The sequence below is a fragment of the Carassius auratus genome, chromosome 24 (assembly GCF_003368295.1).
Source record: "Carassius auratus strain Wakin chromosome 24, ASM336829v1, whole genome shotgun sequence".
Lineage (NCBI taxonomy): Eukaryota > Metazoa > Chordata > Actinopteri > Cypriniformes > Cyprinidae > Carassius > Carassius auratus.
The window spans coordinates 19,329,332-19,353,182 of NC_039266.1; the positions used below are offsets into that span (position 1 = coordinate 19,329,332).

General features: G+C 34.9%; 1 protein-coding gene across 5 annotated transcripts in view; it reads left to right on the forward strand.

The window, feature by feature from the left end:
- Positions 1-23,851, forward strand: part of LOC113042530 (RNA-binding Raly-like protein) — a 112,884-nt gene that overhangs the window by 59,308 nt on the left and 29,725 nt on the right. For 4 of the 5 annotated variants that reach the window (XM_026201451.1, XM_026201449.1, XM_026201448.1 and 1 more), the window contains exon 2: positions 7,093-7,355. In XM_026201451.1, the coding sequence (XP_026057236.1) occupies positions 7,100-7,355 (256 nt within the window). In that variant the 5' untranslated portion in view covers positions 7,093-7,099. Of the gene's footprint in view, positions 1-7,075; positions 7,356-23,851 lie in introns of those variants that run through there. The other variant, XM_026201447.1, reaches the window with a different exon arrangement.

A 23,851-nucleotide genomic window follows, 5' to 3' on the forward strand; every position in this document is an offset into this window, starting at 1 on the left:
TGTTTACTTATTAACGCATACTCATCATTAATTTCATACTGTATGAAGAGCATCAAAATATTGTGATGTATTTTTCAGCATGTGCTGCATGAAGCTTAAAATATTCAAGAGTGTTTCAATAAATAACACCAAAAGATAATTTATTCAACTAATACCTGAAACTAACAGCACTTTAAATGGTAAAAATTCAGGCCTTTATTTCCATGCACTAAATATGTTGAATTGCAACAGCCACAGCATCCCGTCAGCGCAGATGGTGACCGGCTCCACTGGATTGTGAGGTGGTTAGTGAATAAAGTAATTCACCCTTTAGCTTCCATTCGTTTTTTGCAGATGTTTGATCCGATCCACCATGAAACTAGAATAAAGTGCGGACAATTGAGAAACCCAGAACCAGCTGCTGTAAAACACAGGCCAGCGAGAGATCAGCTGGCAGATGCTGGACGATCATCTACAAATGCTCCACACAAGAGATTTATCTGATGAGAGGGGCAATTTAACACATCTTTTCTGATTTGCGAATGTTCTCGCCTCCCTGTCCGCTATCATCAATAAGGGTGTCAGTGCAGAGGCTCTAAATAAGAGGCTGTTGATTTGCCGACCAGAGGAAGAGGAGGAGGAGGAGGAGGGAGAGGAGGCCTCTGTCCTTCTGAAAGATCGAGGTGGTGTAAAAGCGCTAACCTCATGGCACTGTAATTGGGCCTGGACATCAGTCACAGGAATGTTCTTAAGGGGACAGGCCGTACAGAGGTTGTATATTTGCTATTGTTTATTACAGCGCCTGTTCTCTGTCAAACTGCTTTTTCGGATTCGGGCGCAATTTATCGTCCATGAAACCCCCAAGAGCTGCATAGCCAAAGGAGAATGTTATAGCTCAAAGGTTTCACAGCACAGGAGACCTTAAGGAATAGTTCAGGCAAAAATGAAAATCCTGTCATTGTTTCCTCGCCCTCATGTCCTTCCAGACTTGTATGACTCTGTCCTTCATGGAGCACCAAAGTAAATATATAGCTTGATTCTCCACACAACGAAAATAAATGGAAACTCGGCAAGCTTAAAAAAAAAAGTTGATGTATTCTATTCAATAGGAATGTGTTAAAACAATCAGTTTTATAAAGTTTTAGATTTTAAATATGGTGTTGCTGTTGTTGGCTGTGTTTTTATTTCTGTTCATGAAGGAATCCTGAAATAAATTACAGTATCACAGTTTCCACAAAAATATAAAGCAGCACAACTGTTTTCAATAATTACCAGAAATGTTTCTTGAGCAGCAAATCAGCATATTAGAATGATTTCTGAAGGATCACGTGACACTTACAGTTTTTCTCAGTTGCTTTGATGCATTTCTCGAATCAGAAATTAAACTACTTGTTCAGCCTCCACATCATCTAGTCACTTCATTATAAATGCAGTTTCTCTTTCTTTTGAACAAGCTGCGGTTGCTTTGGCACATTCATGCAATTGAATATGTACATTTGTCTGCGGTTTCCTACATTATCAGTTGCTTATGTCACGTTGCTCAAAATGTGTTATACAGTTCTCTGTGCAATAGTCTCAGCCCTCAAAACATCCAGTCATTAGTTCAGCATGTAAATCAATAAATGCTATATGGTTGATCTACAGTAGCTCTCATAAACTGTCAAGCATATTTTCTACACATTTCAATGAATACATTTTCCATGAATTGTGCCGATGAATCTTGACTTTCATTAATAAAGAGAATGTAGATCACCCATTGACAAACCAGTTCTCTGAAATAGCTCAAAGGTGCATCCTGGAAAGCATACAGTATATAGACAGAGAACAACACAAGAGTTCTTACAATAGATGAAAATCCAGGAAAGATCAGGGTCAACAGCCGAGAGAAAGAAGAGGAGTAAGGATGAATGGTGGAAAGAGGAAACCAGAGGAAGAGGTGCATCCAAACATTCGGAGATCGACCATATCCTCAATAATTGTAACATTTCGAAACTGTTTCTTTCATCCACTACCCACATAAAGTAATGTGTAGATTTGTACTTTTGAAATGTATATGTGGCATACAGAAGTGCAGCCTTCTGTCGTCCAAACAGTTGCCATAGTTTACATCAGGTAATACTAACAGTGCACTTATATTGATAATATGACTAGACATTTTGACTCCTTTGGCACAAGGACTTTGTGCAGTCAATCCATTGTGTGGTGCTGTTTGTAAGAATTGTTTTGAGAAATGCACATACAGTACTTCTTTGCAAATATTAAAGGTGCAGCAGGAGATCTTGGAAAATGCTAACAAGTGAACGTCCCACTCTCCCTGCAATCACCGTCTGAAGCCACGCCCCCTGAACACATTTATGCTCACAGAGCAGAATACCAGAGACAACATTACTACAATATGCTACATCAGCTGTTCCCAATTCAACCCATGTTCCGAAGTGAAGTAAACCCCTGCTCAGGGAGTAGGGAGCATTGAACACGGTATAGTTATCTTATCGATTGGAACACAGTTCATTCACGTAGCTCACTTCTAATGAGTTGGTCATATAAAATGTTTCTGAAGACAATCACCTATTGCACCTTTAAGGATGATTCGAGAAATGCTCCAAAGCAACTGAGAAAAACTGTAAGACTGGGGTGTGCTGAAATGTAAAAAGAAAACCGTTATTTCAGTCATTTACAATATTAGATTACTGTTTTTACAAATCTTTTTGGTGTCTGCAAATCTTTGAGACATGGTTATGTATCTCACATGTGGTCTTTTTCAAAAGATAAATATTAGAAACAAGAGATGTACAGTAGTTGGTGTTTTGGGGTCCAATTCATGACCTTAAGGCTAAGCTCCGAGGTTTAGACATTAATGTTGAGTTTTGATATACTTAAAAGTCCACTCATTTTTGTGTAGGAAAAGCAACTTAGATATATTTTCCTTTCTTTGGGCAGAAGTGTAAGAGGTGGAGTTGTAGAGAGTGCTAGAAAAAGAAGAATGTACAAGCAGTGCAGGTGTGTTCACTGAAATGATCCCTGTCCAGCATGAAAGAGTTTTTTGCTGTTTTTTTTTTTTTATGGCAGGATGCCGTGGCCACATTGTGGCTTGGGAAATTACAAGAGGGCATATTTCACTATTCCAATTTCTCTCTCCATGAATGACTGCACACACGAGAGCGCGAGTGTGTCTGCGAGCGTGTCGGTGCGTGTTTGAATGTGTGAGCCTTCAGCCAGCACCGTTCCCAGAATGCAGGTAACCTTGGCAACTAATCCTATTTACAGAGTATTGGATCCATTATTCAAGCATTTGGTCCCTAAGATAAATAAATCTAATCTTCATTTCTCAGTGACATTAGAGAGCTTTAAATTCTAACTGGCGTTTGACGACGTCGACACAAAATACTAGTGTCGTTTTGTGAGTTTTCCTGTTTCACGCCGAACACCAAAGCAGAGCAACAGCGTATACTGAGCTTGATTTCTGGGTTACCACTACATTCTGTATTTCCTTTTATAATGGTTATGCTTTTAAAAATGGTTATCAGACATATGCTATTCAGTGTCTTGAAATGTTATTTACATAAAGAAGTAGATCATATTTACATGGATTGTAACTCAGAACGCAAACTATAGCTTTAAACTTATAAAATTATAATCAGTCAAATTTAAAGATTAGAAAGTGTTTGTTTGACTTTTTTTAAAAACAATGTGTGAGTAGTTTACTCCAGTATTGTTTGTTGCTAACCTGTAAAAACATATTTTAACACAACTGTGAATACAAATGCAAGAACATGAATTTTTTCTTTATCTTTTAGTAATTTAAAATGTGCACATTCTTGCCTAACTCATTAATCTCGCTTTCTTCTCCAACAGTGTTGTTGTTGTTATTGCCTAAAACTAATTAATTCATTAAAATAAAGCTAAAATAAATATTAAATGAAAACTTCAACTCATTGCTTTGGCAACTAAATGACATAAATAAGTTTATGTATTAAAATTAATAAGAATAAAATTGAAATAAAATATAACACTAGCTTCTCTATTCTTTTTGTATTCTATATTTCTTTTCTTTTTATTTATTATACAAATGACAAAAGAAAAAAAGGCCTTTAACACTATTTGCTCTATTCTTTTTCTATTTTATCTGTTCTTTTTATTTATTATATAATAAATAAATAAAACAAAACTTGCTACGTGTACTAAGTTAAGCTAAACGAGATTTGTTATAACTCTTGCGTATTATTGCTCTTTTGTTGATTTTGATTGATCCATTGTTGTCCTCCGTAAGTTGCTTTAGATAAAAGCGTCTGATAATTGACTAAATGTAAATTAAAACATTTTTTTTTAAAGTATTGCAAGGTGTAAACTCGATATATTCACAATTGTAAGAAAAACACAAACATATATCTTGCAATTAAGAAAATTGTGAGTTTATATCTTGTCATTTTGACTTTATAACTCACAGTTGTGTGTTTATTTCAAACAATTATGGGGAAAAAGTCTGAATTCTGAATTTATATTGTGCATATCATACAATTCTGAGACTAAAGTCAGAATTAGCATTTTTGCAATTGTGAAAAATATGTATATAAATATATATTCAGTGGTAGAAATGGGTTTCCATAAGTATCTACAGTTTATTGCAAAAGAATGTGATGATAAATAGCTTTATAGTGCAAAAATAAATGATTTGCAGCAAACAGAAGTCATTCATTTTCACCATTTATGTACAAACACTTTTCCTTGCATAATGTTAATATCAATTAATCAGTTTTTGCCAAAAATAAATCAGATTTGCGAAAGCTATGGTAACGCAGCCCACCAGTACCATTATGGCATCTATAAATAGTCATTTCTTCTTGTGACCTGTCGACCTCCAGAGATTAAAACCACTGTCAGTGTGAACGACCCATCGGCGGCGAAACTCAACACTCCTGCAGCTCAACAAATAGCAAGTATATATTTGGGCAATTCAACGTGTCGCATTTGGTCAGCACCTTTGATTCAGACACTCACTAGTGTCTCAGTGGAGCTGCGTGTTCATTCTTGCTGTCTTGTGAGAGTAGGTCATTGACAGCATGAGAGACAGAACATAATGCATCTCTGTCTCAGACAATAGCAGTCACTGTCTCTGAATGTGTGTGTGTGTGTGTGGGAAGGGGAGTTGGATGACACCCAATGGGAGGATCTCGCTGCTGTTCTGTTCTCTGATGTGAAGACTGACTGACTGTGTGTTCACTGAGTAATATGGAGACTGCATAAACCTGAGGCCTTCATTTACTCTCTCTCTTTTACCGCTCGCTTTCTCGCCTTCACACCAGCGCGCTTTCAGAGACTGCTCATATTCTCGCACATTTATAGACACAAACATAAATAAACACATGCATCTCTCACGTACACACACCAGTGCTCACTCATATTCTCATATATTCAGTGTGTTGGGTGGTGTGGATGTTAAAAACGCCGGTGCCGTCGCTGACTCAATCTTTTCAAAGAATCAGTAGGAATCAGAAGTCTGTAGGCTATATACCATAAACAGCAGTTAGATTATTGTTATCGCTCCAATAGCTGTTATTCTATCATGATAAGGAAACAATACACTGTCTTATCCTAAAATCTTTGTGATGGTAAAATATGAAGGTTGAGTCAGGGACATAGAATACACTGCAAGTGATTTTAGAGAGGTTTTTGGAAGTTTGTTCCACTTTTTGGTGGATAAATGTAATATTTTATGTGAATAGTTCACTTAAAACCTGGAAATGTATATTCATCCTCAGGCCATATCCAAAATATAGAGAAGTTTTCTTCAGAATGGATTTGGAGAAATAATGTTCTCACCATTGGATCCTTTGCAGTGAATGGGTGCCGTCAGAATGAGAGTCCAAACATCACAATAATCCACATCATTCCAGTTCATAAATTATTGTCTTGTGAAGTGAAAAGCTGCATGGTTGTATAAAAAACAAATCTATCATTAAGACATGTTTAACTTTAAACCGCCGCTTTGTGTCAAAATATGATTCCATAATCCATAATAACATTTCCTCCAGTAAAAATAAAATAAAAAACCTCCATCCCCTGTTGTCCTCTCACACCAAAAACCACATATTTGATCTGTGTTTCTTTCTCTCTTAGTTCAAACGAGATGACTTTTCCACTAAAGAAAGCAATTTTATGGATAGAGGAAATTGTATTTGTACTTTTGAACAGTTTACGAATGTTTATTGTATTTTTTTGTACCAGATCACCAACTTGTCTGTCATATAGATAAAGTAGTTCCATTTTCAATCATACATGATCTCCCAACAACATCACTGAGCCAAGTGGAAGATGTTCCTTTTCTGGCCTTGAACTTTCTATAAATAAGCCAAAAGTCTGTTTAAAAAAAAAAAAAAAAAGTGAAACATGGTTTACATCAAGTATAAAATGTTGAGCGTTACTTGATTTTGGTCTATAATCTGGATGTGATTGGAACATGAAAGTGGTTTCTAGTGTATATCAGAGGAAGTTGGCGATAAGAGGCTGAAAATGGGAGCTTGCAACATTTTAAGTATAAAAAGACAAAAATCTTGCAAAATGATGCAAGATAACATAACTGATACAACATTCTCAGCAAGATCAGAAAGTTTGATTATGTATTATTAAAGGGATAGTTCACTCAAAAATTTAAACCTTCATGTTGTTCCAAACATGCATTAATTTCTTTCATCTACTAAACACAAAAGAATATATAACCCATCAGTTGACGGCAGCAAGTGATTTCCATATATATATATATTTTTTCATGCTATGGCCAGTTTGCTTACAAACATACTTCAGACTATCTTCCTTTGTGCTCAACAGTGTAAAGAAACTCATACAGGTTTGGAACAACTTGGTAAATGATGACATAATCTTCATTTTGGGGGTGAACTATCCATTAAATATGGTAAATATTGATGAAATGGTACCCAAATCAGAGGAAAATGTGAAGAGTGTTTTTCAAGGTGTGCTAAAACTGATTGGTAGAGATATGGTTCCATTTCCAAAAGGGATCCATATATATATATAAACATTTATACAATGAAACACACACATAATCCCTATATCAGGTGTGGTTGATGTCGTCCCCATCATGTTTCTGCTTTACAGGAGAAGAATGACCGGGAAGAGTCAGACCAGCAATGTCACTAACAAGAACGACCCGCGCTCCCTTAACTCACGGGTCTTTATCGGCAACCTCAACACCGCCATCGTGAAGAAGACCGACATCGAGGTCATCTTCGCCAAGTACGGCAAGATCGTGGGCTGTTCAGTGCACAAGGGTTACGCTTTTGTCCAGTACATGAGTGAAAGGAACGCTCGGGCGGCCGTGGCGGGAGAGAACGCCAGGATCATCGCGGGACAGCCGCTGGGTGAGTTCCTTTCTGCTTTACTAAAGCTGTGCTTGACAAAACCGCTCTCTTTGCTCGGCTCTGCCGGACTGACAGACGTTCACAGAGGCCCGCTTTGCCTGAGGCTGATCCAGAGTCTGTTTGATTTGGCTTTGTGATTCCTGGACATGCAAAGTGTTTTTCAGTGTTTTGACAGTCTTTGGGAGAGACGAGTACTGTGCTACATGTCATTGTGGTGTAAAAGTGACATTACCTTTATTTGGGTTTTTTCTGGAAAGATACTTGAGAAAATGGCAGAGAGACTTAAAGATGAAGTGTAAAATACATATTCGTTCCAAGCTTGATGTGCAGAGACAGCTACTGTAGAAGTAAGCCATTTGCAGTTTGATTTTCCTGGAAAGTGTAATCACTGTGGCCTTGTGGTGTTTTTAAAACTCAAAAATCATATTTGGTTGGTCATTTGTTGTGAAAGACTAAAATAAAAAACAAATACATTTATTTGATCTTGCTGTTTTAAAAAAAAATTCACATTTGTTTATAAAAAAAAGGGAAATAAAAATTTAAAGACAGTGCGGGTTTTTTATGCTAATTTATGCTAAAATAATTATTCTGTCCAAGTTTAATGTTTTTTTTTGTTGTTGTTGTTTTTTTGGATAGATTTGATTAATTGATTAAAGTGTGAGAATGAATAAATCAATTTATGTAAAAAAAATATATATATATGTATTTATTTATGTATTTATTTATTTATTCCGATTTGACAGATTGAAATGAAGGAAGGAAGAAAGGAAGGAACTGCATTTATTTATTTATTCATCTGTCCTTCCATTAGTCTATTCATCCACTGGGAAAGACAGAAATGAATGAATGAATGAATTAATGAAAAAAATATTTATTTATTTATTTATTTATTTATTCCATTCTGCCAGACTGAAATGAATGAATGAATGATTAATAAATAAATGTGATCCTGTTTTAAAACACCACATTATTTATTTATTTATTTATTTATTTATTCCATTCTGCCAGACTGAAATTAATGAATGAATGATTAATAAATAAATGTGATCCTGTTTTAAAACACCACATTATTTATTTATTTATTTATTTATTTATTTATTTATTTATTTATCCATCTTTCCTTCCATCCATCCATTCATCCACTGGGAAAGAAATAAAGAAAGAAAGAAAGAAAGAAAGAAAGAAAGAAAGAAAGAGAAGTAATTAATTAATTAATTAATTAATTAATTGATTAATTAATTAATTTAGTTCTAATTAAAAAATATACAAATATACAGATTATTTTTTAACTTTTTATATAAGCTTTGCCATAAGTTTTGCCAGGAGTTTTGGAGATTTCAGTCTTTTTAATTTCAAATAGATAGGAGATGTACTTCCATGATTACAACATAGCAAGAAACAGGTTTTGGGAAATGTTGCTAGCATGATTTTAGCATGATTAGCATGTTGCTAGCATGATTTTAGCATGATTAGCATGCGACTAGCATGTTGCTAGCATGATTTTAGCATGATTAGCATGAAAAAATTATTTGTGCCTTTTTGTTTGTTGGCACAGGCATTACATGTTTCCCTTTTCACTGAATGCTTTAAAATGCCACCATTTCGTTATTTGTTTCCCTGAGTTTGATTTCTGAGCTCGTTTAAGCAGCATGTCTAACTTCGATCTATTGCAGCATGTGCAGCATTGTGTGTATAATCAATAATCCAGTGGATTTCATTGTCAAATGACTATAAAATTCTGCTATAACACTTATAACACATATTTGTAACCTGCTGGGAGCAGCGCTATTAAAACAGGAGGCCTGACACATTACTTAAACTTCTCTCCATCCTCATTATACTATTGACCTGCTTTAAAAAAAACATGGTTTATTTTTGCAATGGAAAACATTTTATACATAATGCAAAATATAGCCAGGGGACCCTCATTAGAAATGGCCACAGAGGGCCTGCTAAGATAAAATTTAGCTGGAGGTCAAGCTGTAAACATGTGCACTGCTCCACGACTGGGGATTTATGTTAAATGAGGCTGTTTCATTAGATGTTGAAGTCAACATGACATCAAAATTGAATGTTTGCTTTTTTAACATGTTACTGGTCGTTTTCATCTAAATTCAGTAACTTGCTTGACGTAATCAATCCATCTCATTTTTTCATTCCCATTCCCCAACTGTCAGTCTTACAAAACATTTCCTTATCCAATCAGTTCCTGATGGATAATATTAAGGCTGAATATTAAAATGCTGTCTTCACTAATTGACAATCCGTCAGCTGGATGTTTTACATTTTATGTTTTTTTAGCATGCTACTTTTGTTTTGCACTATAAATATCACTTTTTGCACGTAATACAAATGAGCTATTTATTGCTATTTTTACTTGCTTTACTTACATTTCGGGATCGATAACATGTTTTGAAACAAATCTTATATGCTCACCAGGGCTGCGTTTATTTGATAAAAATACAGTAAAATGCAGTAAAACTGTAAAATATTATTACAATTTAAAACAGCCGTTTGCTATGTAAATACATTTTTTTAAGCAATTTATTCATATGATGGCAAAGCTGAATTTTCAGCATCATTCTTCAGTGTCACATGATCCTTCAGAAATCATTCTAATATGCTGATTTGCTTCTCAAGAAACATTTCTTATTGTTATCAATGTTGAAAACAGTGCTCCTTCATATATTTGTGGAAACCATGAAACCTTTTTTTAGGGGCGGTTCTTTTTTTACTCTTTAAATAATGTTTAATAATGACCCACCCTACACTTTTGTTCTCATTGAATATACATTTTTAGCCATTTTACTTATGTAATATTGAACTGAATTAGTTTTCTTTTAAAAATGTGACACCTGCAGTATTATTTCTCACACGTGGTCTGTACTTCTGCATTCAGATACAGCTCGCTGGAGTTCAGCGGAATTAAATAGAAGGCAGAATTGATGCATTTCCGACATCCAGGCTTATTACCAGTTATCCATAAAGTATTATGCAAATTAGCATCAATGTGATCCGTCGTCTGCCAATAGGAGTGCCGACAGTGACGCTCATGTGATCTGCCTCCTGATACAGATGGATTTTATCCGTGCCAGTGCAAACACAAGGCCTACAGTCTCGTTTCTATGCAAGGTGTCTCTTGTTTTGAAAGTCTCTTTGCAGCGATTCTTCTCGGGTCTATCTCTCGGTTGTGTCCGCGGCACACAGAGGCTGATGTACGATCCCGGTCTCTTTCCTAATCTCTTCATAGTGCAGGCCTAGCACGTGGAGTAATGTAGAAATGCTGATATACTCCTCCGGCCGAACAACGAAGGCGAATTCTTTCATTACCACAGGTCTGCTCTGCAGCCCCTACCCTCCAGCCCCTCCCTCAACCTGACCTGGTAATTCCCTAATGGAAACTAGTCGAACGCTGCAGATAGCATCACTCTGCTGGGCTGCGATAACACACGACTCACTCTCCTTTAGGAGGCACAACTACATCAGAGAGAGAGAGAGCCTTGCAGGATGTTACATATTAATGTTAGCCAGCACTTCGTACTGATAAGCAGCAAGGATACGCACAGGTATAAACACACAGACATATTTCTGAACAGTGCACTGCATGGGCTTCAACGATTTGTGGCATTGTGTTCAGGACAAAAACATTTGGACTGTCTTTTTTTTCTTCTTCTGAGAATCAGACAGTGATTGAATTGTTATGTTCGTTTGTGTTATGCTTTGTTTAGTGCAGTATTTAGAATTTCTCCTCTTATTATCAATATTGATTTTTTTGTTTATATTTTTTGTATTGTAGATACAAAAATTTGGACATGAAGCCACATTTATTGTATCAACCTTATTTGTTCTGTTATGCATTCCCCTTTAAAACAAAAATAAGGTTGCAAAAATCAGCTGCTTGCAAACTGACCCACTGAAAATGTGTGCAGTTTAACATTTTATTTATTGAAAATATCTGTGTAGGACCTTAAAAATTAAGATACCTGAAGAAAAGATTCAAAATCTTAAAGGGTTAAGTTTCTCCAAAAAGAAAATAAAAAAAATACACACACACACACACACACACACACACACACACACACACTCATATATTATATATATATATTAGTTGTTGTTTTTTATTTTTCTTTCAACTTTGAACTGTCACCATTGGCACATAATTCAACAAAGATTGCTTAAAAACAGATTGCACTAATAGACATACCAATCTCTGTAGAAAAGTAAAATAGCAATGCTGTGATTTTTACCACTGTAATTTGGCTTTAAATCAAGTGCAAACTGTCATTATGAACCCCCTCTTCCAAATAGCGGATTACTCAGTAAATATTCATCCATGAAATTTAATATTTTGGCTTTCTTCACTTTTTATGTTTGTCTTTTTTTTCCAGAAAAAATAATTAACTAAAAAAATAATAAATCTAGCAGACATTTCTAAAATTTGGTTGATTTGGCACAGAAAGGCCCGTATATTTTAGAAGCTTTAAAAAACACACACACATAATTGTAATAAATGAATAGTACAATTACAAATAAACAATAAACAAAATATATTATTATGCATACATATAATATAAAAATAATATGCTATTGAAATACATAAATAAATAATACAATAATAAAAAAAAATAAAAAGGAAAAAGGTGTTAGTTCATTAAATAAATAGTACAACTGCAAATTAAAGAGTTATACATGTTATGTTTTGTTTTGTTTTGAAATGTCCTAAATTGCTGGCTAAGCTTTTGAATAGATAGTTGCTTACATTATTTTTTAATTTATCCTTCCATCCATCTAAGTTTTTTTTTTCTTTAAAACTTAGCCAACTCTTTAGTTGATATCTTCTTTTTTTCTCTCTCTCTTCAAGTAAATGAGATGTACTTGCATGATCACAACATAGTTTGTCTTGGACGTCGCCAAGATGGCTCTCAAGTGACACAACTTATTTTAAAAGACTTTTGAACTCATTGAGCAGGACATATGTGTGTGTGTGTGTGTGTGTGTGTGTGTGAAGGGTACTGGATGAGAATGTGATGGACAGACAGACAGAGCTCTGAAGGAAACAGAAAATATTAGCTGCTGGCGTTCAGGCATTCGTGTAGGTGGAACGCCATCTGTGCGTTAACGGCCCTGACAGTGAGAGGAATCTAAAATATTTTCATAATTTTAAAGGTCAGATAAAGGTCAGTATTGCTGAAAGCTATTTCTGCCATTATTATCAGATGATGGGCAAATCTCAACTCGGAGGGGAAAATAAATTCCTGATTGCCAATTAAATCCACACTCGCTCTCCTCTTACTGAACTGACATCTTTTATTAGCGAGGCTGAGACCTGGGCGCTGGGTGTGAGCCAGAGCTTTCCAACAATTTCCACAAAGCAGTTGCTGTTTCTTGCTGTCAATGAATTGATCTCAGTAATGGCACATTAGCAGAAAGGTGTGGATTAATCAGCGAGCCCGACTCATGTGAGCAATTTCAGGTTGTTGTAATTTCAAAGGTAAAGTACAATGTGATACAAACCTCCCTTAAAAGGAAAAAAGTGCTCTTTTTTTCTTGCTCTAATGTAATAATGGATAATATATATATATATATATATATATATATATATATATATATATAAATATATATATATATTGTTTATGTGTATAAACTTCAGTTCTTATATATGTTTTGGAGGCAAGTTATTGAATTTTAATTAAATGTTGCAACATTTCATTTGGATTTTGGTTTTTGTCTAGAGAGAAAATAAATTTGTATAATTATTTTTTTTTTTTATAAAGTCATATAAGTCATTTATGGGAAATATGTATTAACCATATGCAAATATTTTTAAGTTTTTTGATGAACATTTTACCAAGTATTCAAAATGACAAAGGGTGATACATTTAATATTCATATTATGCTATTAAAATGTATGAATGTGATCATTTTAAGCATTATAATTTATTGTGACCTCAAACATGAGGCCACTCACTCCGTGTAAAATAACGAAAAAACAACTGAAAACTGAAATGTATGAGAAATATAAATGTACAAAGTGTAGAGTGGAGTTCCCCACTAAACTTTCTAAATGGACTGTCAGGCATGTGCTGCTGTACAGAATCTAGGTGGAGAACGCTAGAGAGACATTTCATGGCCTGCCAAACTTCATCTGTAGTTTGAGTGTGTGGGATATTCCTTGAGAAAGAGAAACCATGCAGAGATTCACATTCACATCCTGGGAGTAATCTTGTTCATTCCTCCTTTTTTTCTTTGGGAGATAAAAGTTCATGTTCCACATCCTGATTAATTATACATGGAAATTTATAAGACTGCTTTTGAAATGTGTGTCTTGTTCTCTCTGAAGCTGACTCAGGACATAATTCTCCATTGAGACCTAGCCTGATATATTGGTATAGCTGCACATATTTTTTTATATGTTTGCATAGGTCTAATTTATGTTTTTTCAGTTTAGTTGTAGTTTGACTAATTTAACACAAAGTGAAACTGAATTAAAATGAGAAATATTGCCTTGTCAACTAGTTGAAATTAAAAAGTTGTTAATTAGTTTAGTTTTTCCAATTTAAAAAAAATGATTTTGATTTTAGTTCATTGTAATAACTCAGTCCAAAATTATATATATATATATATATATATATATATATATATATATATATATATATATATATATATATATATATATATATATATATATATATATATAATTTTTTTTTTTTTTAGGTATATTGATAAAAATAGATACAATTCTTTGATTTCAATAATTATTCCTAGTATGATACCCTGTTTTAGTAGCTCAATATGAGTTTTATGGAATTCTGTTCATTAGTTGGCACACCTCAAGAGTTATAAAAAAATAAAATGGCACAGACACCTAAAACTACTGTTGCATGCAGGGAGTATTTACCACTGGAAGGCAAATCTCATTATGATCAGACATTTTCAGAGGTGCAGATACATCACAGCCTTTGTTCTTCAGCCTCATTCTGCTGTCTCATTCCAGGTCAAGCTGTTTTTATGCTGTTACTGCTGCAATAAAAAAAATTATAGGAATCATCCTTCAAGCAGGCAAATTTTCACAAGCTTAAATGGTCTCAAAATTGAGCGCAATGAATGAACAGAGACAAATCTGTGTCTGGATTTGCCATGGCAACCGCAGAGAAGTATAATTACCCCTTTTCTTACCTGGCGCCTTCCCACAATGCTCTGTTTTAAAGGGCAATAGCAGGTCAGTACAGATCTAGAAATGACAGAATAGCTAACTTGCCAATTTTACTGCAGTTAAAAGTAAATTCAGGAAAAGCCAAATAGACTTTCATGCAACGAATCCCTGGTTTGTGGAGAGATGTGTATGAAAATTGCATTTTTGGGTTTCAATGGAATATGCTGTCATAATTTGAGCTTTTCAGAAAGTCATAATTGTCATCTTTTTCGCCATCACTTGGCCAATTAATACTAGCACTTACCTATTCTATTCTATTCTATTCTATTCTATTCTATTCAGTCTAATTTATTTATATAAAAATATATTAATGTCACAGCACTTGTATATTGTTGCTCTCTCGTTGGTCCAGTTGCTTCTACATTGTAAGTTGCATTGGATAAAAGCGACTAAATGTAAATGGCAAATAAATATAGCTGATAAATGCAAATAAATAAAGCAAATAAAGCTGAGATGCAGTTTCATAATGACAGCAGCAGTGCAAAGAACTGACAAAGGTGCACTTTATATATAATTTAAATGTACTGTACATAATTATGTAAAACGTTGCTAATTCAGTAACCATGTTTTACATACTGTAAGAAGCTTTTCTGCCAGACTCCATTGATTTCTGCTTGTGAAACTGGACTCGTTTTGCAGTGTATTTCTGAGGCTGTTGTTTACTTCTTACATCCAGCAAAGGGCTTCATTGTACTGGATTTGTCTTTGAACACCTTGAGCATCCTGTGTTGCCGCAATCTCAGACCAAATATTTCAAGGGTCAGACAGGGCCAGAAAACCATACAGCATTTGTTGTTTTATTACAAAAACTAAATCTCTCTCTCTATATATATCTCTTGTCTTTTCTTTTTTCCAAGAGCTTTCCCCTCCGGCCATTTAGTGCCAGCCGTGGAACATAAGTATTGATTCTGTTTCTAATACTCAGCCTTTACACAAGAACACTAATCCCTGCTTAATAACAGAAACCAAGTAAAGGTTATTTCTTTGAGGAAAATGTTGGGAATGATCTGATTTCAGAAATGTTTGACAGTATCAGAGCGTATATTAGAAAAGCGATAGTTCTGACTCTAAATTCACAACTGGTGCGCTATGTTCAATAGCATTTCATTAAAAATGTGTGCATTCAAAAATAACAGAAAATGTCAGATTTGTTGTAAATTGATTCTTATGAACTGGTTCTTTTTAATAAGTTAGTAAAAATAAAAGATTCAAAGTACGAATCCGCAGTTTGAAACAGAAACATTCAGTAATTTCAGTGAATTCAGTCATTCAGTGATTTGTTTAGAGCCATTACTGCGTTCACAGCTCATTCACAAAATTGTATGAATTCTCCAAATGTTCATATTTTTGGTGGCTAATTTGATGTGATTTCAATGTGACCATTATGTTTAGGGGCTGAGTTAGGTGTGGTCCTTTGCACGAATTTGCCACCTTGTAAAATACGTATGATTTTGCACAAATCAAATTCTGACTTTATTTCTCACAATTTAGACTTTTTTACTTACATTTTTGAATTTCAAGATATAAATTCAGAAATCCAAGATATAAACACTGAATCTGAAGATATAAACGCAGAATTGTGAGATATATAAAGTTGAATTGTGAAATAAAAATTCGCTGGTTGATATGACAAAAGGTAATTGATGAAGCATATATTAATTAATAATATTATTTAAAAATATAGCAAATATTTTTAATGCATATTTATAATAATTAGTATTTTATTGAATAAAAAATGCAGAAATATTAATTTAAGAGTAATATTTTTTTGTCATAACTGTAATCAGGTTCACATGATCACAAAATAGCAAGAACCATCTAACCAATTTAAATGGCCCCATATTTGATTTGAGAGCTGCAACCGAGGGGAATATTTTCAGAGAACAATAAATTATTATATTTTTCAGCCTGTCATGCAAAGTTGTTGTATGAATTAAGCAGACTTGGAATATAAAAGCAAAGCCCCCCCCCCCCCCCCCCCCCAGATTCATTAGAGTTTAATATCCCCTCTAGTGAAAGATGTACCGCAGATATTTACTTTATTCATGAGATGATCTGATGAGAAAGGATTTGAATGAATTATAGCGCTGACGTTCTGCTGGTGTGTGTGTGTCCGTAGCATGTGTTTGCCCCGGGTGAAGAGCTGCTCTCTCCTCGGGCGTGTGGAGGTTGTTCTGTCGGTGTGCTGCATCCGCTTGATCTCTCCATATTTACTGCAGGATCCTACAGTTCAGTCTTTGGGTTTGTGGATGTGTTGAAGTGAACCACAGAGCAGATCTCTGTGTGTCGCACAGTGCCGTGTCCGTTCACACATATGTCTGGTTCACATGTGCCAGTAGATGCCTTCAGACCTCTGGCTCCATTTAAACCGTATGTGTTTTACAGAAATGCGTTCTTAAAAGAATATGCATTTGTTATTCGCTTTCTTATAATATTTAAAACATTTTTCCCTTTAAACACCGAACAGATTGAATTTCATTTAATTGACTAAAACCTATGACCTCTACAAAACTGCACCATGAAACCTGTTCTTTTCATTTCACTTAAAGGCATTAGAAGTCATTACGCTAGATTAACCATATGGACATTCGGATACATGCCCAGGTGTACCACGTCCGAGGACCACCTTGCAGGGCCGTATAAATGTTTTCATAGCAGCAAATGTGGCGCCATGGCCAAAGACACCCCATTAAATCTAATGAAATAGGAAATTGTGTTTCAAGTATTTCTTCCAGTCAAATTGTCAGTGTCCTAGAAATATCATACACTGTTTCTTAAAATGTACACTACTATTTAACAGTTTGGGATTTCATTGTTTGTTTGTTTTTTTTTATGTTTCTGAAAGAAGTCTCTTATGCTCATCAAGGCTGCATATATTTGATATAAAAAAATAAAATAACATTTTTAATATTATGAAATATTATTACAATTTAAAAATAAAATATTTATATTTGAATATACTGTAAAAAAAAAAATTATTCCCGTGATGCAAAGCTGAATTTTCAGCATCATTACTTCATTACAGTCTTCAGTGTCACATGATCCTTCAGAAATCATTCTGCTCAAGAAACATTTCTTTTTATTACAAACATAATGTTTAAAACAGTTGTGCTGAATAACGTTCAAAACGAGTAGGGTTTATTTGCAATAGAAATCTTTTGCAACCTTATTCATTTTTGATCAACTAAAGAAAGCATATAGTGCCATATTAATGTATTTGTATGCTTAGTTATGAGGTTTACTGTGCATTATTTTTGTGCAGAGTCATATACTTCACACTATATCTTAATATTACTCAATACATGAAAATAACCATTTTACTGAACTTTGGGAATAGGGTTAATGGGATAGTTCACCCATGAACTCATTTTGAAGAATGTTGGTAACCAAACAGTTGACAGTAGCCACTGACATCCATAGTATATTTTCAATACCATAGAAGTCAATGTATACCATCAACTGCTGGTTTCCAATGTTCCTTAAAATATCTTCTCTTTTGTTCAACAGAAGAAAGAAACTCATACAAGTTTGGAACAACAAGAGCATGAGAATAATGACAGGCTTTTTGGGTAAATTTCAACATTGTATTATGTTTATTGCACATTTCCTTTTTTCCCACAAAATTACATTTATACATTTGGCATATGTATCCATGCAGCGACTGACATTGCATTCAATAAATACATTTAACAGTTCTTGCGTACCTTGACCTTGTGTTCCTGTAGCTCAAGTGGCAAGGTTGGGGATTCGATTCCCCGGGAACATATGAAAGGTAAAAAATTGATAGCCTGAATGCACTGTAAGTGCAGGATAAAAAGGATAAAAGCGTCTGCTAAATGCATAAGTTTAATTTGATCTCCCTGATATTATTGCTGCAAGCATCATATTCTACTATTTGATCAACGGGAAAGCTCTAAATTACAGCAAAGCTGTAATGTAGTTTCAGATCAAACAATAACTGCTAAGAAAAAGCAAAACTCGAGAATAAGTAGTTCTTTGAGGAACTTTAAAAGGTTCTTTTATGACATCAGGCTGTAAAAAAACACTTTTTGTTTCTAATTTAAACCTAGGATTTTTGTAGTGTTGATAAAGAACATTCAGACTAGCATGTGTTTCCTGGTTCTGGTTTCTGAAGGCCTCATTCTGTGCTGAAGTTGATGAGCTGCGGTGATGGATGAGGAGCCCCAGGGCAGCAGAAATTCTTGATCGGTACCGCGAGCCAGAGCGTGTGTTCCCTGGATGCGGTGTTGAGGACGCTGTACTGCTTAGTTGACTACAAAGAATCTCACGCCTGCAGCTACAGTCAGACTTGGGTTGCTAATGACATCTCCAGAGAGAAGCACCTGTAGGAGACAGTTAGCAGGACCCCGGGATAAAAAAACGTCTGCTTATGAATGTCTACAGCACACCCGTGAGTTAAAGCCCATCTTATGTACTCAAGATTTCAGCATGCCCAGACTAATCAGAGTTTATGACATGTTTTTTGACGTGCTGGGAATTGAGATGCTGCACATATAAATTCATACACATGCATCTAATGTTTTTTCTTTTTTTTGCAATTACAGAGCACAACTGTTTTCAACTGGTAATAATAATAATAAGAAATATTAAGCAAATCAGCATAATAGAATGGTTTCTGAACGATCTTGTGACGCATTTGAAAAGAAAATAATTATTTTAAATTGTATAAAAATTTCACAATTTTACTATTACGGTATTTTTAGATATAAAATTCAAAATTTGATGAGCATCAGTTTTACAAACAAGTGTTAGAACCAAAACTACATCCTCTTTTTTTTTTATCATATCATGTTTGTAACTATAGATGACAAGTGTATGGAGAATCCATCATTGGTTGAATTTACAGTACAGGTTCATCGCTAAGACACTAGCTCAGTTGAACTTCAGGGTTAAAGGATGCAGATCGGTTCTCCAGACGCCATTGAGTCCAGGAATTGGATGAAAAAATCCATGTTAACGGCATTACAGTGAGAGAAATCCAGCACTCAGTCATGGTTTGTGACGTTGAGATACACAGGAATGGCCTGGAAACGCAGTAAAATAATCACCATGACTAAAGAGCAACTATAAAGGCCAGACGCATGGAGCCAGGAGAGGTCAATATCTGTCTTGCATCATTTTATTTCTACTTTAATCTTCCATTTTCTCTGCATCCCTTCACCTTTGAATAAAGGTTCTCAAACTATTTTGGTCTGTGACCCATTTTTAAGTGACAAAATTTCTTGCAATCTACACCTCTAGTCTGATCCTAAATGGAAGAAATTTTTTCAAAGCCATTGCATAATTACACCAGGGTTGCCAGATATGCATAACAAAACCAGCCAAGTTAGTACTCAAAACTAGCCCAAATGGCAATCAAATCACCCTTAAATCAGTTTCCAGAGGGTCCTATCTTAGTCGAAATCATGATCCAGGAGTGACGGGGGATTTAGCTTCTAACCATGGCCTAAAAAATCATTCATCATTTAAATAAAAGTAGCCCAATACTGCGGCAAAACTGCAGACCTGGCAACACTGAATTACACTCTTAAAAATTAAGGTTCTGTATTAGCAGATGTCATAAACAGTGTCTTCATGTACATAACCGTTCTTCTCGTTTTCTAGGAAAGTCTGTGTATGAGAAGGAATACACAGACACATGACAGAAAGAGGACAAAATATGTGTAATCATTATTGGCACATGTAGAGCAGATCTCATACTCCAGCTGACATCATTGTGTGCTATCTGAAGTCTATCTGCAGCGGGAGACACTCAGCTCCGACAGTCTTCTAGACGTCTATCTGTCTTCACCACTCATTGACCTTGTGAGCGATCGCAATGCATCCAGAATGATTGAGTGCGTCTGTGCATGTATGTGTGTGTGTGCGTGTGTGTGTGTTTGTTTGTGCACTCATTATAAGCAGAATGAGGTGACTGCTGAACAAACAGCGTCCTCATCTGACGTCCCGTTGGCTGTGATTTGTGGCCTGCTGGCTTACGCTGCAGTCTGCTATCGGACGGTCACGGCATCATACAAAATCAAGAGGGAAATGGGGGAGATATCACCTCTATTTGTGGTATTGCTGAAATCTGAGTGTAATTGTGTTGTTACAGCTTTGATTACACAAGGTCACTCAGAACTGCTTCACAAACATTAAATTACAACAGGGATGAAAATGTAATTGAAATCCAGCTCCGCTCTTGTTCAAGGATTGGTATCTCATTCATATGCAGGATATTAATCCCTAATGCACTCTCTCACGTTGTTGTGCAGGTTGTACACGCTGTGCATACACACGCATACATGCATAAAATGTAATTTGTCAGGATGGTAAACACGCAAGGTTCCTATTATTATTTAGGTGAATCTGTCACAAACTCACAAAACACATCCGTATTTAACACCCAAAATCTTTATTTTTATTATAATTTTTAAATTGTAAAAAAAAAAAAAAAACTTTTTGAAAGAAGTCTGTTATGCTTGCACAGGTTGCACTTATTTTATATTTAATAAAAAAATACAGTAATAAAAACAGTAATATTGTGAAATATTATTAAAACTTTAACTATTTTCTACTTTCATGGAAACTGAATTTTCATCATAATTACTCTAGTTTTCAGTGTCAAGTTGACAGTTACAGATAGATAGATAGATAGATAGATAGATAGATAGATAGATAGATAGATAGATAGATAGATAGATAGATAGATAGATAGATAGATAGATAGATAGATAAATAGACCATTTTTTAATGCAAACATAATTATGTATGCAGTATGCAGGTTTCTTTTTCAAAGAAAGCAGCAGACAGCCGTGCACTTGAGGATTTGCTATTCACGGCTTTGATTTACAGCTTGGAATTTCCTCGCACATGAATCCTAATTTGTAATCAAAGAATTAGAGCTGTTTGTCCTAACAGTGCGCTCAGATAATCCATTTCACTTTGCCCACGCCGAAGCTCTGGCCCAATGTGTAATGAGCATATTTTGGCACATGAACCCCCTCTACGCTCCTCTCCTGGGTTTTATTCTGGACAGCGCTGTCTACAGAATTACCCAAATTAAACACAACCAACTGACAGGTTTCATATCCCTATAGTCACAGATGCCAACCTGATATAAAGACGAGAGCTCTGTTCCAAAACATAGTGAGCTGCCTACATAGACAGCATATTAAGGCATGATGAATAACATAATGGTGCCTTCTAAAGTACCTCAAAATACCACTGTTTTATTAATTCTGTATTTGATATAAATTAATATTAATCATCTTTACTTGCAATGCAGTCATTTACAAGCTGCACATGCAAATAAATAGTTGCTTAGTCGTTGACAAATGATAGAAGACATTTGCGAGTTTTGTTTTGTACCATGAACTGTATCCACTTCATTCAGCACTGTTTTTGTTTCTTTCTAACAAAATATCCTTTCACCACTTCGATGTGGGAACTCCCTGCAAAAATAAAAAATAAAAAAATAAATCAGTGTAAATGAACTGTTGTGATGAATCAAACTGATTTGCAAACAATTTCAGACCTATTTTAGAGTTTCTGCGTGTTTTAAGAAGGTCTTTAAAAGTCTTAATTTGCCCTTCCACCATTTAAGGCCTAAAATCAGAGAAGAAAGTTTTAAATTCACAAAATCATGACAATAAATATTGTACATGGCATTAAATACATGTACTGCAAATAAAATTATACTATAAGTATCTTTCTCAGTATTTTTGATTTGCATCCCAATACAGATATCTTAACACCCTTAAACTGTAAGATTTGTAATTTGTAGTGTCTTCAGCTTACAGAGGATGCATTTATTTGATCCAAAGTACCGAAAAAAACTGTTGCATTTTATAATATTTTTACTATTCAAAATAACTTTTTTCTATTTGAATATATTATAAAATGTAATTTATTCCTATGATTTCAAAGCTGAATTTTTAGCATCATTAATTCAGTTTTCAGTGTCACACGATCCTTCAGAAACATTATATTTATTTGTATAAATATACATTTCCTTGAGAATAAATCAATATGAAATCTTGTTTTCAAATTGGACAAAATTAAATGAGTTTATGCTTTAAACAAGAACAAATTGATTGGTATGTCATTGGTAGGTTTATGTTCTTGTTTTAATCAAACTTTTTTGATCGATTTCTCATAAAACGGGCCTACTTAATTTAAGTTCATGTTATTTTAAAGTTAATGTCCTTAAAAAGTAATGTAGATTTTTTTATTGTAAGTTGCAATTTCAAACTTTAAAGTGTTGCTCATACAAGACATTTACATTTAGAGACCATATTAATGTATTGTCTTCCATTCCTTAAATTTGTATTTTGTTATTTAAAAAGTCTACACAAACCCTGTTTTTAATACTGATTACATCAAAAGATTGATTAATTTGGCGAATCTGGCATTGCTATTTCTGATTCTAAACAGCTAATAGAAAACAACTATGACATGATTGCTAAAATATTATCAGAGAGAATTATTCTCACGTTGGTGTTACTGGGGCTCGTACTCCAGTAAAACCACTCTAGCATGTGTATTTGTGGTTTGCATTATCCTGTGCCCTGTAAACATTGTCCCTGTGCCATGCCATGCAATGAAAAGAACACAACAGAATTCCTAAGTGTTGGGTTTACTGAAAACAAACATGGCGAGTTTGTACACAGAGGCTGGTTTCGGACGTGAGGCCTTTCATTTCTATTAAAATGAATCAGCTTGAGCCCTCTGTTTGTTTTGATGCTGTGCTTTTTTTTTTCTCCCTCGTCTGAGACTGGCCGCGTTTCTCAGAGCCAGAAAATCTGTGGGTAAATATCACTGTGTGTGTGTATGAGTGTGTGTGAAATAAAGAAAGGTGAGGTTTTCATTCCCAGCGCTCCATTCGGAAACTACATAATAAAATGTGTCTGTGCCAGATACAATGTTGCCGTTATCTTGCGACGACAGGGCTTGAAATCGTACAGAACATGCTCATTAATTGATAATAATATCTGTAAGAGAAGAAAAGAGGTAAGATAGCCGACAACCGGCATTATTATGACACAATCGGTGGCATGCATTCAGACGTATCTCAACACAGCTGACGATTATGCATAAGCCTCACAGGGCGCCCTGGGGCGGAGAACATTTCAGCATTTATTTGCGACCACCTTTGTATATTCAGATGGCTCCTTCAAATGCTGTGGAAATCGTAGTCGACCAGGGCTTTATTTAGAGCGATTCTCATTGTCTATGTATATGTATGTACTGTATATAGCTATGGAGCTGAGGATGACTGTTG